The sequence below is a fragment of the Coffea arabica genome, chromosome 11c (genome assembly GCF_036785885.1).
Source record: "Coffea arabica cultivar ET-39 chromosome 11c, Coffea Arabica ET-39 HiFi, whole genome shotgun sequence".
Classification (NCBI taxonomy): Eukaryota; Viridiplantae; Streptophyta; class Magnoliopsida; order Gentianales; family Rubiaceae; genus Coffea; species Coffea arabica.
This window is the reverse complement of record NC_092330.1, coordinates 35,766,507-35,782,350: the sequence shown is the minus strand read 5'-3', so window position 1 is coordinate 35,782,350 and position 15,844 is coordinate 35,766,507. Positions and strand designations below refer to the sequence as shown.

Sequence of the window (15,844 nt, the reverse complement as noted above, 5' to 3'; positions counted from 1 at the left end):
TCTTTCACGAGTAAGTCTTATATGTACACTGACCTACTGTTGAATCATAACATATGTATAAAGGTTAAATTTTAAATTAAAATTTGATATAGTTGTTATTTATTCAAAACTAATAGTTGATACACTAATAGTGTATGCAAGATTAGTACTGTCTTTCACCTGGCTCAGTAATTTCAAGTTAATGTTCTGTTTTTTGGTCTCCAGATGACACTTGATCGCATGAAAATTGTATTCTCGGTATTTTAGCTTCATCTGTCTCATCCACTCAATTAAATGTGAATACAGGGAGGGCATTAGTGAAAATCTTTTGTGAAATATGGAAACCGTTCTATGCCTGAGCGATTGTATATATCAACTATTATGATTTGAAAACTTACAATTTAACCTTGTGATTTGTTAGTAAATTTAGGGGCAAATTACTCATTACCCCCTTGTGATTTTACAGAATGTTAGATAACTCCTCTATGGTTTTAAAATAATCACATAACCCCCTTGTGATTTTATGTAAAGTGAAAAAATTGATGGAACACACAATCAGTTACGATGTTTATACCAAATGCTCTTTAAAAGCGCGTGTAATAAAACCTTAATATCCATATAATCCATTTATGATTTGTATAAATATTCACTATAGCCTCTCTGATTTTTGCATTTATTCACATAATCCCCTTATATTTTTATACATGGTGGTTAGGCCGTTGATTAATTTAGCATTTAAGTAAGGGCACTATTGATATATCAACTAACGACGTTACATAATTATTTTTGATCAAATTTTCACTTTATATAAAACTATAAGTGAGTGAAGTGGACATTTTGAAACGTTAGAGGGGTCATATGGCAAAACCATAGGAGGGTCATTCTAGGTTACTTTGTCGTGACGTGTCTTCTTCCAACTGAAAGTAAAATTCATAATTGAAAATATAAAATATGACCAAAAACTAAAGACTTCGCTATAAGTGTCAAAATTTTGAATGGTACTCTTATTGCTTTTTTATTTGTTGTTACTAATTTTTTTCCTAAGTGCGAAAAAATTCAAAACTATAACTGAATGGGATTACCCTTTTTGTTTTTTATGTGGATTTTGGTTGGCATGAATTGCCATGCCAAGAAAAACGAGATTTTTATTTTCCATGCCATGTGAATTGGATTTGAGATTGTTAGATTTGGATTTTGATTTGCTTTCTGGTGGCCTGAATTATCATGCCAATTTTTTTAAAAAATTTTTGCATAAATGTTATTTACAAGATTATTATTTTTCATGTCATGTGAGTTGAATTTGTTAGTATTTTGGTTAATTTGTTCAATATAACTTATAATAATGCAGTCTTTCTTAATTTTAATATATGCACAATTTTTTTCAATATGACTTATTTACAAACTTATGAGTATTAGTTTAGTTAATGAAAGGGTACAAATTAACAAAAATGTTTAATTATTGTTGTCCTCATTTTTGTTCCTTATTTTATAATTATCCTTTGGCATTAAGATTCTAATATGATGATTCAGGTAGATATTATTGTCAATTTTAATCCAAGTTTCTATAAATCCGTTAAACAAATTCTAGAATGAAATCATGACTTTGATCTTTGACTCCACTTCGTAAAAACTGTGTGTTAGCACATGAAATCATATGTGAGTCAAGTGCCCCTTTGACGAAAAAGTTTTTTTTTTTTTCAATAATCGAAATTACTGGAAATCAAACAACAAAGTTAGATTGACGAAAAAGTTTTTTGACAAAAGCCAAGACGGCTTTTCTACGGGAGTCCGCAGCTGCCTCTTTGGACATTGACAAATATTTGTGTGTGAGAGAAGATGAGATTACTATTAATCACACAAATATGAAACACCTTCGACTCGTATATTGAAAATGGTACAAATTCTACGAAGAAATGTCTTTACAACATCCAAAGTACGCTCTCACTAGTTTTTCAAATTTTTTTCTCACTATTCTCGCCCCTCCCCTACTAAGGGGAAAAAAAAAATTAAAACATGATCTGTGACACTTATATTTTTCAATTTTTTTTTCTCTTTGATAAACACAGCGTACTATGCTTTTCGTACGGCAAAGATTATTAAATAAAAGTGCAAGATTAAGAGTAAACCAAACTATTCATCTTTAAAACTAATCCAATTTGATTGTCACAAAGTTAACATGGTCTGAGCTAATCGGTGACAGAGCCAGGGACTTTTTCTTAGGGAGTCAAAATTTTCCCTAACAAAATTATTTTAATAAATTATGTTCAAAATAATTTTCATCTATTTAAATATATGACATCTAAAAATATCAAATATCAACTTTAATTATAAAGGTATGTTTATTTTATAAATATGCAACACAGTCATAATGAAAATTAAGATAAGAAATAACCTTTGATTAAATATTTTATAACATCACAAACCATCCAAGTTGCACATTATGAGAACGTACTCCAATATGTCGCCTATGCAATATATATATATATATATATATATATATATATATATATATATATATATATATATATATATATATATATATAGACACACACACACACATATATAACTATGTGATATAAAAGTAACTTTTTTAATTAAAAAAAAAGATAAAACATACTTTGAAATTTTAACCTTTTTCTTAAAAATAAAATGAGTTTTACGTTCTTTCATATAACTAAATTCATTTATGATTGAATCAGTGCTAAATTTTCCAGCAACTTCCTTTTCTATGTACACAATTAGGCAATATATCATTTAAGAAATTATCTTTCATCTTGTTTCGAAACTTTGTCTTGATTATTTTCATAATTGAAAATGCCTGTTCTGTAATTGGATGAAGAAGAAGATAAGCAAGTCTAATCAATTGAGCTAAATTGTATATTTGTATACTAGCCAACACAGTAATTGTTTCTGATGTAACCCATTGATAATTATGAATTGGGTTTTTTTTATTATAATATGTCAAATTGGATCAATATACTATGGATCATCAAATTTTATGATTAATTTTTTTTGAGAGTTAAATAATTGTCACAATAAAAATAAATAACTTTTTTTGAAGACAAAAATTAATTCAAAGGTGGCTAATTCATATATACATACATATATATATATATATATATAAACTTTCATAATACAAATTAAAATTATAAAAAAAATTAGAGGGAGCTAACTTTATTTTATACATATATTTACATATTTTGAATTAAAATTTTCAAAACTTACAAGATGCCATGCCTCCCTAGCTCCGTCATTGGAGCTAATGTAGGGTAACAATTAACTTAAACTAATCCATTAAAAAATTGGAAAATGTACTAATTATCAGCTAGTGGCGTCCAGGACTGGGGAAGGCCCGCCTAATGGCCTGATGGCTGATGCCATCAAATTTTTACTCACACGTATTCGTCCTGATCTAAAACCTGCTGTGTAAAGAAACATTTATTATAGGGCAAATTATTTGATTGGCCCTTGAACTCTTTATCTAGGTAAAAATAAGTTTCTCATCTATTTTTCACTGACTTTAAGCCCTCGAACTTGATAAATTGGGCACCCATGACCCTTTTAGCCAGTTTCTCCGATTTTGCAAGCCTAAGGCAAATTCACACGAATGCCAATGTGTTTCTTCAAAGGGCATTTTTGTCCACATATTCTAAGCAAAAAGAAAACAACTCCTCATTCTTCCTTCCATTTTACCTGCCCAAACAAGTTGAAACACACCGCCCAAACAAGTCGAACTACGATATTTTACCTGCCCAAACAAGTTGAAACACACCGCCCAAACAAGTCGAACTACGATAGGAAAGGGGGTAAAAGGGTTAGAAGGACAACCGGACTGGAGAACCACTTTCAATAGCACAACACGGTGCCCAGGTAGTGGTAGTAGAACTGAAGTAGTCACGCCACTAGATTCCCTCCCGCAAACTTCTGCTCTCTTCTCCACCTCTCCCACCTGTCCTTCTCCTCCTCCTTCCACTATGCTTTTTTCTACTATTCTCTCACTCACTTGTTTGAAACATCTCACATGGCTGACCTCCAGCCTTCCGATATCATCCCCCCTATAAGTCAAACCACACTGCATTTTCCTTACCCCTTTTCATCCAAACAAGTCAAACTCTAATGTAATACCCAAATCCAAGTTAAACAATAAAAAAGTTCTAACTTTTAATCAAATGTTGATTATTCGTAAATCCCTATTCGTTTTGGGGAAGCATTAAACCTCCGTTGGGTACGACAGCTTCGAATTTGGGAGCGGAAGCCCAATTAGACCTGACCTGCTTGGTGGCGGGCTTCTTGGTCTTGGTCCTTTTAGTGCAGAAGTCGAAGGCGTAACTATTGGTGTTATCGTGGTGGTAGCTGCGGTCGGGGGCAGGGGGCAGCACAGTTGACGAGGTTGGTTAAAGGTCGGGACTTGGAGGTTTTGGCAGCGAGAGAATGGTCTCTATGGAAGTGCCAAGTTTTGGAGGGGCGACGAGGATGGTAGGAATGATTTTCGAAAGATTGGTGGCCGATTTCACCTAATCGAACACTGGGGCGGCGTTGTCTCTTGGGGGCTAAAATAGTTGGAGGGGGAGGTGATAGTGGCAAAGATATCAGGGAGAGGGAGGAGGCAGGAGAGGTGGTGGAGAAGGAGGAGAAGCAACAGAAGAGAAAGGGGCGGGAGGGGCGGGGATGGGTGGTTCCCTTTTTGCTTAGAAGATGCGGACAAAAATACCCTTTGAAAAAGCACACTGGCATTCGTGTGAATAGGCCTTCCACTTATAAAATCAAAGAAACTGGCTAAAAGGGTCACGGGTACCCAATTTATCAAGTTCGAGGGCTTAAAGTCAACAAAAAATAGATGAGGGGCTTATTTTTATCTAGACAAAGAGTTCAAGGGCCAATCAGATAATTTGCCCTTTATTATACCATCTCCAAGGCCGAGTCAACTTTCCAGTTCAATGCACATTATTCATGTAACCACTTCAAGGTTCAGAAAAAGTTGAAAGAATAGTACTCTCAAATTGTTCACTCCCAAACCTCCCGAGAGAAAGAAAGAAGAAATATGGCTAATGTTCCAGATAGTGCAGTGGAATTTCTGTTAGGAAATCTCAAGGAGTTAATCCAATACCAATCTGATTTGATCAGTGGAGTGAAGGACAACGTTGAAGTGCTTGGCAAAGATCTTGAGCTTCTGAAAGCCTTCATCAAGGACTGTACACAGAAGCAAACCAACAGCGCAGTCCTTGAAAACGTGGTCGGCGAGATCAAGTCTGTGGTTTATGATGCTGAGGATGCGATAGAGACATACATAGTTCGTGTTTCCTTGCAAAAACGTAGGAGTTCAATCAGTAGGGCTCTCCACGCCGTTGATGATGCATCAGAACTTCGACGTGGGAGGAAACAGATCGAGAAAGTGACCAAGTATGTGCGGGACATCTACAAGAACATGGTGCCTCTTGGGATTGAATCTATGCAAATTGTTGAAGCCTCCAGCACGGGTCCAAAGAGGGAAAAGGTAAATGACAGCTTGCTTCATTTTCTGTAAGTATGGATTATGAATTTTGGGATGGAAACAGAAAAGGAAAATACGCCAATAAAAGAAATGAATACAGCATTTTTTTTTTAAATTTTTGTCCAACTTTTCACTCCTACCAAAATCCAGAAATTCTTTGCAAGAAAATTTATCCTTTTTGTCACTGCTTTCCTAGAATCAGAAATGGCGACATACGTATATGGGTGCGAGCTGTTCATTTATTTGTACTAGTGAATCCTCTTGTACTCTTCTGAGCAAGAACTACCATTTAGATCTGACTCTGTTGATGGTATAAGATGTTACTTTGTTACCTATATGGTTTGTCAACCTAAACAATTAAAGCAGAGGGCAAAAAAGGTTGGTGACTGCAACTTAAAAATTCAAACTGATTGATTTAATTAGATATTGACTAAGATTTCGATTACCTGAAAATTTGCAACATTTGGGTTTTCCGACAAGAGTTGGCCCCTCCCAATATCATTGCTATACCTAATAGCGTCAAGACCCATTGCAACCAATCAATTTCTTTTTATGGTTATGGTGGAAGACTAGTAATTTCTAGTTCTGTTTTATTCGTATTTGATCATTTCACCATTCAATTGTGTTTGCATGTACCTGATTAATCTTGTTTCATCCTGAACTGGCATCAACTCTTTTTGATGACTTTTCTCCTCATGTAATAGATCGTTATGGTGGAGGAAGAAAATGTCATTGGCCTTGAGGATGAGTCACAAAAAATGATCGACCTTCTCACTCGGGGACCACGGCGGCTACAGGTAATCTCAATTGTTGGAATGTTTGGGCTGGGGAAGACAACACTAGCTAGAAAGATATTCAATGATTCAAAAGTTGCATATAATTTCCATCTTCGAGCATTTGTTAATGTTTCTCAAGAATACAATAGAAGGGAAGTGCTCCTGAGAATTCTCAACAGCTTTGGCCATGTCACTGAAGAAAGGAAAAAAATGCCAGACGAAGACTTGGCGCAACTAATTAATATGCAATTAAAGAAGATGAGGTACTTGATTGTGCTGGATGATGTTTGGACCACGGAAGCATGGGATGATCTCAAGCGTGCTTTTCCTGACGATGGTAACGGCAGCAGAGTGGTTATAACTAGCCAAAACAAATCTGTAGCACTTCATGCTAATGCAGAGATTGGACCCTATTATATGCGATTTCTGCATCCAGAGGAAAGTCGAATGTTACTACGGCATAAGGTTTTCGGTCAGAGTGAACTCCCAGAAGAGCTCGAGGAACATGAAGTACGCATTCTGCAGCGATGCGGCGGATTGCCGTTAGCTATTGTCGTACTAGCAGGTATACTGTTGAATCATAGACACAACCTTCGCTGGTGGGAGAGGGTATCTGAAGGTATGACAGAATATATTGCAAGGGATATGTCGCAAATGTTTGATGTAATCAAATTGAGTTACAATAACTTGCCTCACCACTTAAAACCATGCTTTCTCTACATGGGGGTCTTTCGAGAAGACTATGATATCCCTGTCTGGAGATTGCTGCGATTATGGATTGCTGAAGGTTTTATAGGAAGCCATCAAAGTATTAGCTTAGAAGATCTAGCGGAGTATTACTTGATGGACCTAGTTGACAAGAATTTAGTGATGGTGGGACGCAGAAGTTCGGATGGTCGTATTAAAACTTGTCGAATTCATGACACATTGCGTGACTTTTGCAAGATGGAGGCAAGAAAAGAAAATCTTTTCCATGAAATGAAAGAGTTTTCCCAATCTGTAAGCTCTTCTTCGGATGCTTTCCGCCGCATATGTGTTAATGATTCTGTTTTAGATTACATAGGATCAAGACCATTTGGTCCACATGTCCGCTCTTTTCTCTGCTTTGCCAAGGAAGAAATCCCTATGCCTGTAGAATATGTCTCATCCATCCCTAGGGCCTTCAAATTGCTTAGAGTTCTGGAAATCAGATCAATAATTCTCACTCGTTTTCCTTCGGGCCTATTTCAGCTTATTCTTCTGAAGTATATTGCCATCTGTTGTCATTTCAAGGTCCTTCCTGAGAAAATGTTGGATCTTTGGAACTTGCAGACTGTTATCATTGAAACATCATCTCTTATCCTTGATATAAAAGCAGATATTTGGAAAATGACTCATCTAAGGCATCTGCACACTAATGCATCGGCATGTGTGCAGAAGTCCAAGGACGAGGCCATGAGCAGTTCAAACCTTCGAACCCTTTCTACAATCTCACCAGAAAGTTGCACGAAAGAAGTGTTTGACAGGACTCCTAAGCTCAAGAAATTGGGTATCCGTGGGAAATTAGCTGGTCTTTTCAATGCCAGAGGTGAATCTAGCTTGTTTGATAGTCTTTCCAGATTGCAAGAGCTTGAAAATCTGAAGCTATTGAATTCTGATCAAACATTCGAGTTACAACAACTTCCTTCACCAACCAAGTTTCCAAGAAGGCTGAAAAAGTTGACCCTACTAAACACCTCGCTTGATTGGGTACATATGTCTACACTGGGGAAATTGGAGATGCTTGAGGTGATCAAATTGAAAGACAATGCATTCAAGGGAGAAAGATGGAAAACAGAAGATGAGGGTTTTCCAAATCTGAAAGTATTGCATATAGGTCATACAGATTTGAAGGTATGGGAGACTTCAGCTGATCATTTTCCAAAGCTGGAAAGCCTTTTCCTACGGCACTGCACTGTCCTTGAGGCTCTCCCACCTGAATTTGGAGAAATATCCACTCTCCAAGAAATTGAGCTGTATTGTACCAGTTCCAAGTTGGTTACCTCAGCAAGGGAAATTCAGCAGAATTTTGGCTCTGACCTTAAGCTCCTCTTTTATCCTCCAGAATAGGGATCTCCACAACAACTAGCTTCCTTAATTGGTTAGCAAAACATTTTGCCCTCTACTCATTGCATTTACCTCCCATGTGTTTTTGATTTCCTTATGTGCACATAAATCTCGTTTCTTCATCATTTTGGTTGTATGCAACTTTTTTTCAATTTTGTTTTGCATTTTCATCCAACTGTACAGTAATAAACTTAACCACTGAGATTGGCCCAATGATCAAGGAGGAGCTTTTGATGTTTTCTCCATTGCCAGGTTCAGAGTTTGAAATCTAAATCTTGCAGTTGGAAGTAGGAAAAGATGTAAGGAGGGGTGGGAGGATAAAAAGGGGAAAAAAAAAAAGAACATACTTCTAGAGGCAGAGCCAGGAACACCAACAGGGGCTGTCACCCCGCTAAACCTTTGAAACAATTCATTTGGACCTATATAATTTATTTTAACTCCTTTTACCCCTCAAAACTTTTGTTGAATATCTTCACCCCCGGGTGCCAAAAACAAAGTTTCATTTTAAACATATTTCTATTCTCTCTCCTCTTTAAATACATTTTTGCTCCATCAACTTCCTTTAAGAACAAATAAAACTGTACACTTTCAAACTTTTTCAGTAAAATGTTAGTAGGAAAACTATAATCAAATAAATTTATTTATGATTTTTTTCCATTTTATGGGAATAAAACAGGAAAGGAAAAGGCATATTTGAAGAATGTTTTTAACGTCATCATAATTTGAACCTTATAACATCTAAAATGTAGTTTGAATAATACCATATTATTTACAAATAATTACTTTTTTCTATTTGAAAACCATATGGCAAGCAAGAAAAGGGTCAATTCATGTTAAGTTTCATTTGGAGTACAAATTATCTTTTAAAAAAAAAATATATATATATATATTAAATATAAGCATGAAAATAAAACTTGTTATATATTACCTAGATAACTCATATAAAGATTTTCTTATATGCTAAATTCCTCCACCCCTCCCCCTCTTATCAAATCTTGGTTCCGCTATTGCTTACTTCCTAAATTAATATCTCGTAGATACCCTTTGACTTTAATTCTGCATGCGAATTTATCAGCACTTTAACTATAAAGCTTTTTGCGTAAATAACTCATGTGCAAGCATTGATGCTTTGTGTTTCCCTTTTCATTTTCAGCAGGTCTATCTTGAAGAAACAAGGCCAAAGAGCCATCATGCCATGTGAAAGATTCAGAAGCAATTAAGACAAATTGGTGGTAGTTTTCTCAGTGCCTGGATATATATAATCTGTCTATTTTCTAAGGATTGCGGTCATAAAATTCGACTTCTGCCCGTGTATAAATTTTGGGGTTTCTTTCTTATATTTTTCCTTTTTTCTCTTTTGGTTGTGACGATTAATAATGCTCCCTGGCTAATTTGCAAATTCATTCCATAATATCTGTTTTTAAGGTCCTCTTCATCAGCGACTTGCATAAGATAATCCCATCATATATGCGATCAATGAAATTACGGACAATAAGATTTCATTCCTTGAATTGATGAGGCCTACTACTTTTCCATAACTTCTCTTTTCATAATATTAGATTCATGGGTTTATACAATAACTATTCTCCAAGAAATTCTCTCACCAACACTTGATTAATTTCTAAATTCACCACTTAAAATTTTCTTTCCTTTTGTTGTCATAATTTCTGAAGCCTATCCTAAGAACAACGCATATTCTGATAAACATTTCCATTGTAAAAGGAAACTAACTTCCACAAAATTATCTCCTAACATGAAGCATCAAAGCTAGTTAAATTCCTATTTTATTCTTTTAGGAATTCTCTTAATTACATAAATGGAAGCAAGAATCATATAGATTTGATGGTTAGAATATTTTTGGGAAAGCATTAATCTTGATGGGGCGAAGGGTCACTGGAGGGGGCCCCGAAGGGTGAAACTTGCATCTGATTCTAGATCGATGAATGGCCTGAAGAAGTGCAAAAACAGAGAGCAACAAGTCGTGGATGTGATCAGTGAACTACCGGATGATATTCTTCGTTGAATTATATCGTTTCTGCCGCTTAAAGCTGCAGCGAGAGTAAGTGCTTGATGTTGATGCGTCCAAAGCGTTAGACAAGATGGCAGGAATACAAGCCATATCAGTGAAAAAGCATAGCAAATTTGCAAAAGGGTAAGGCTCAAGTATATTAAGCGGGTGAACAATGTGCTGCTATATATCACACAAATCCTTGACATTGCTTGATGAATTCAGGGTTTGTTTTGATTTGGACAGACATTCCCATGAACATTGACCAGTGGCTTCAGTATGCCTTTGCATGGCGAGTTGATTGGCTAGAATTGGACTTGTTAAGAGTTTGACGAGCTGTTTCGTTGTTACTTTAACGCGTATACTTTTTCACTTGACTCCATTGGCCTGAGCGGTCATGCTGGTGAATCTGTTGAGTTCAATTCCCTCAGAACCCTGAGTTTGATGGGCGTGAAATGTGTCCGGCAAAATTCTTGAAATTCTACTTGCACAAACTACCCATTGCTTGTTTGTGTGACTAGTAGTGCAAGGCTGTTACGATTTGATAAATCTTCAAGTCTCAGGTCCATCTCTTGCAATGTTGCAACATCTGGAGATAGTTTATTGTACCAAATTAAAATCGGTCATTTTCTGGGATACAAATCTAGTCTCACTGCAATTACTCAAGCGCACTCTCTAGTCTCTAGTGCTTGATAATGCCCCCGGGCTACTTAGCGAAGGATGCTGTTTCTTGGCTTTCCTGCTCTGCCTGTTGAACCTGGAGGTTCTTACCTTATCCACCTACTTGTCTTATGAAAAATTAAAGCTCCATGAACTTCCTCGCCTACCTAAGCAAGCAACCTTACTAACTAATCAAGCATCAGAAGATGTTAGCTTCATTGGATTTACGTCTTTGATCAGGACATCACCAAACGTGGAGAAGTTTGAGCTGAAGGTAAAATGGAACCCGGATATTGTAAGAAAACTCAATCAGAAATTCAAGAAAGGTGTCGGTTGTCCGTTCCAACATCCTAAAGTGGGGGATGTTATGGTCGTCAAAGTGGTCTCGAACTTGTTAGGTACTTCCTAGAAAATGCAGTGTTGGCCCATTTTACAATAGAGATGCTATAGTCATATGCTTTTCGCGCGGGTCTCATATGTTTGTTGTGTCAAAAATATAGATGTTATCTCATCCGTACAATTTGAAATTAAGCAGTGTTGGCCCATTTTAGGCAATTTATTATTTGAGACAACCGTTCCTATCCTTTATCCGGTGCTCGTTAACTAACTACTTTACATTGTACCCCGTAAACATGTTAATTTACAATTTCCACTTGCATTGACCTGGATGAATGTCAACCTCACAGTAGTACTGCATATTTCACAGCATGCATGTGAAAATCAGGCCAATCCATCATTCAAATTTGTGGGAAAGCTGAGCATTTGCTTCCCGATAAAGGGTAAAATCCCTGGACTATTATCACTAATTTCAAGTAGAAGCAGTCGAATCAGGTTCAAGTCATTTTGAAAATCATTGGGAAAAATAAGCATATTTCTCTGATGGAAGGTAAAATCCGAGGACTAAATCACTCAATTTGCAGTTAGAAAATTGTCCAAGTCTTCATGGTCAATCCTCAGACATCTACGTGCGACCTTTTAGATTGTTGCTGGACTCATAGGCCATTGATTAATCAATATGAAAAGCAGCTTTCCTGACAGGTCGTCGAACCTGTTCAATAATAATAATAATAATAACCTAAATACTACTAAAAATAGTCAATAATTAATTTTAGGTACTGGAGCAGGGACTCTAAGTGTGCAATGGGTTACTTGATTCACCCTGTTTCCGAAGAGTTTGCTTAATCCGATATACTAGAATTAATTAGTTGACAAAAATTACTAATTAGTAGACAGTGACAAGTAGGGTCGTCTCCTCGGGGACTGGAAATATTTGTCTCTTTTAAATTCCAATGGGTAAGGGGGAATTTCACCAGAATAAAACTAGAAAACAATTAAACAATTCAACTAAAAATAAATAATTAATTAGCACGAATATAGCAGGAATTAAATCAAGAATAGTTAAATTCTAGCCAAGGATACACTACTCAGGCACAGTCCATTTATCCGATCATTGATGCAAGAGAGGTTCACTTAATTTATTAATAGATTAGTTATAGTCGCCGATGAACTCTAACGATCAATTTTTCCTTAATTTATTGATAACCAAGGTACGACCATTGATCACCCCTAATCAGAAAAAACTCCTAGGTATGACTGTAGGAATTAATTTCCCAATTACATTAATAACTAGAAAAACCTAACCTTAATCAATAACACGCTACGAGGGTTATTTAAATTACATTGCACGTTCCCCTAATGTGTAAACACACCAGTTGCCACTAATATTAATCAATCCAATAATTACGGATTTAATTGACTAAATTGGCATGAGATTAATAAATCACATTGAACATCGGGCCATTGACATCCAATTAATAAAATAATCTCATGAAAATTCAAGTAGACAACGTGTAAATATTAATAAATTAAAGAACGCGTGAAAACTAATTAGATCTCACAGATTTTCGGGACTGCACCGTTGAGTTGATCCTTGACTAAATGAAAGGCTTAGCCATGACGCATAAATAAATCTCTATGCAAATTAATGGATTGTAAAGGCATTACGTTTTTTACTAGAAAGTAAGGAATAAAAGATGTTTTTTCCGTTGAAAAATATTCTCGAACAGTTGGCGCGTAGTTGACAAAGGGAAGGAAAGGAAAAACTAAAACTAAAACTATCCTAAGAGCTAGTGATAAGAGCCGCCTATTCGTCTGTTTCTTTTTAAAGCCAAAGATGACTAACGCCTTTCCTATCTTCCGTGGTCCCCACAAATTAGCCACAAGCCCGCCGAATTCTTCTTGTTTTCAAGCCTCCGTGCGTTACTTTCTTTTTTTAGTCGAATGACTAGTGCTCACTGCTCACTTTTCCTTGTCCGTGGTCTCCCGCGGGATTGAGGAAGCTGGGTGCACAAGGTGGGCCCTACGAATTAGGGGGCCAAATTCTCCAAAAGAACGTTCTGCCGCTCCAATCCCCTGTCACTTCTTCAGCCTAATCCGTTTCTTTCTCCCTTGTGGGCCAGGTCCATGGGACTTTTTTGAAGTCTCCCGCTTGTGGAGTAAGTCCCCTTTTTTGTAACTTTTTACTCCAATTCCTGAAATTAATTCCAGATACCAAGTATAAGCAGATATCGACGATTAACATAACATTTGACAGGAATAAAAAAAATTAATAATAAAATTGCTAACAAATAATACCCTATCATTTCCCTAGGCAGCCCGAATTCAAGCTTATCCAGCTGCAAATGACCTTGAAATTGATATGGGCAGCAAACAATTTCGAAAGGCCGAAAATCCCTGTTGGATGATTTGAGCTGTGATTGTTGGGCTTCTCAGAAACCCGCACCGGCATCAGTGAGGGGCACCTATAAGTAACACATTTTGAACGAATAGACTGTAATTTCATTGGGACGAAGACCGTGCACATTTCATTGGGATTAGCTCACTGATGCAGCCATAAGTTTTTGGGACTCTTTCGAGATTCTACTTGGCAAAAAATAATTTGATGCATAATCTTTTCAACTAACCAAAAAAGAATTTGATCATATCATGTCTTTCTTAAAACATCGCAAGTTTTTGCCAAGTGCTGGGAGCTGGGGATGTTATGGTCGTCAAAGTGATCCAGAAAATGCAGTTGCCCTTGAGAAGATGGCAATTGATCATCGTGATCAGCTGCTGAACTTACCTTGGCATCATCCTCAAGAGAATTGGCAAATTGAGGTGGAACAAGATGCCAAACCTCATAGGTAGTAGGTACCTTGTAGCTTATTATTCTGTTAATTGAGAACAATGGACAAAATTTCACAAACCAATTTCAAAAGCCTCAAAATTATTGGGAAAAGTGAGCATATGATAAAGGGTAAAACCCCAGCACTAAATCACTAAATTTCAATTAGAAAACGGTCAAATCTGCATGGTGAATGGTCAAACCAGACCACTAAATGTGACTGCCTCGATTATTATCAGTGCATCCGATCTGAAAATTGATTGTCCGCATCCAATAATTCTGTTTTTTTTTTTCTCGTTTATTATTTTGGATGAAGAAAGTTTAGGAAAAAGAAAAAATCACTACACTAAAAAATAGAAGATGTTACAAGCGCATTTTTCAGTTGCTTACACGAATGAATTCTTAGGAATCACGCATTCATGGGAAGCTACTAGTAGCAAAATTTCAATGCGAGCTTCCTCTGTACTTACAATTCTTTTCATTTTATCATTCAACCCAATCCTCCCCTTTAAATTTAACCATATTATTATAATGTGTCAGAATTTCCATAACTTGACAAGATGAACTCTGAAAATACTTTTGACACTCTTAATCTCGACTATATTTAACCATTTTCCAAATATATCTACATATCTATGACAGGATCTCGCTCGACAGTTAGGAACAGAAGAGGTGTAGAAAGGAATTTTGAGCTCGACACCTCCAGAACCAACCTTTTCCACTTTTTATTTGCCTTTTGAGTTCCTTTACCTCTATCCCCCTGTTTCTCTAGTTTCTTTTTATCTTCCACTGCCTCATGTACTACCTCACTCTCCTTGCCATCCAACATCTCCCTGCCCTCACCCTTTTCTCCATCAATCCACATCAGGTCATTTAGCTCCTCTACTGTTTCCTCCTCAAGGGCTGCTTCTGCTTCTGCTTCTGCCCTCCTTCCCCCCCTGTTGTCCTTTTGACCTCCTATATCCCCTCCTCCTGCCATCCCTGCTGGAAATGGAGAATTGACTGAAACTACTGCGGGTTTTCTTACAGATGTATTGATGGCTAATATTACACACTCAGACAAGGCTTGATATATCATCATTAATCAGTATTAATGGATTTCTTTATGAGTCGAGTATAAGCCTCAAAACAACTTAAAGTAGTCCAATTTTCTTTCTTTTTTTTTCCGTATGAGTGAGCTTCGGGTTGCCAAAACCTGGCTCATAAAGCCAGATTAACAGCCCTATATTATGTATTAAGTTTGTAGTGATAGCTGTTAAAAGGTAACAAACATGTTCAACGAGTAATTAAATCGCTCTCAACAAACGCTGTTTGCCCGCCCTCCACCTTAGATTAAATCATAAACTATATGTCAATTATATATATATATATATATATATATATATATATAATTTCTAATAGGAAAAGGGTGAGATTTGAAAAGCAAAAAAGAGACGGAGAGTTAAAATGTAGAACCATTAATTTTTGGGGCATCAACCTAACCATATTACTACAACTAAATCATAAATCACAAAAGTGATGAACTTATTACCTTATTATAGGGGAAGAAGGTAAATATAGAAGACCAATTACTAAGTTACTCTTTTAGTTAGATACCAAACATATGTTCTGCAATGTAGTTTAAAAAAAAAAAGATAAAATCAACATGCAAAGAGAAAACCAAATGTACAGCATCAGAAACT

The 15,844-nt window shown here is 36.3% G+C and overlaps 1 protein-coding gene across 2 annotated transcripts; it reads left to right on the top strand.

Annotated features, from left to right (window-relative positions):
- The first annotated feature begins 4,889 nt into the window (after positions 1–4,889).
- Positions 4,890–9,755, top strand: LOC113716546 (putative late blight resistance protein homolog R1B-16). 2 transcript variants are annotated; one of them, XM_072070351.1, is made up of 3 exons: positions 4,890–5,473; positions 6,175–8,365; positions 9,488–9,755. In XM_072070351.1, exons 1-2 carry the CDS (start codon positions 5,021–5,023, stop codon positions 8,332–8,334), a joined length of 2,613 nt encoding a protein of 870 aa, XP_071926452.1. In that variant the 5' UTR covers positions 4,890–5,020; the 3' UTR covers positions 8,335–8,365; positions 9,488–9,755. The 2 variants fall into 2 exon arrangements, with proteins under 2 accessions (XP_071926452.1, XP_027096733.2); XM_027240932.2 differs by having other exon boundaries at positions 9,485–9,755.
- Positions 9,756–15,844: the final 6,089 nt, after the last annotated feature.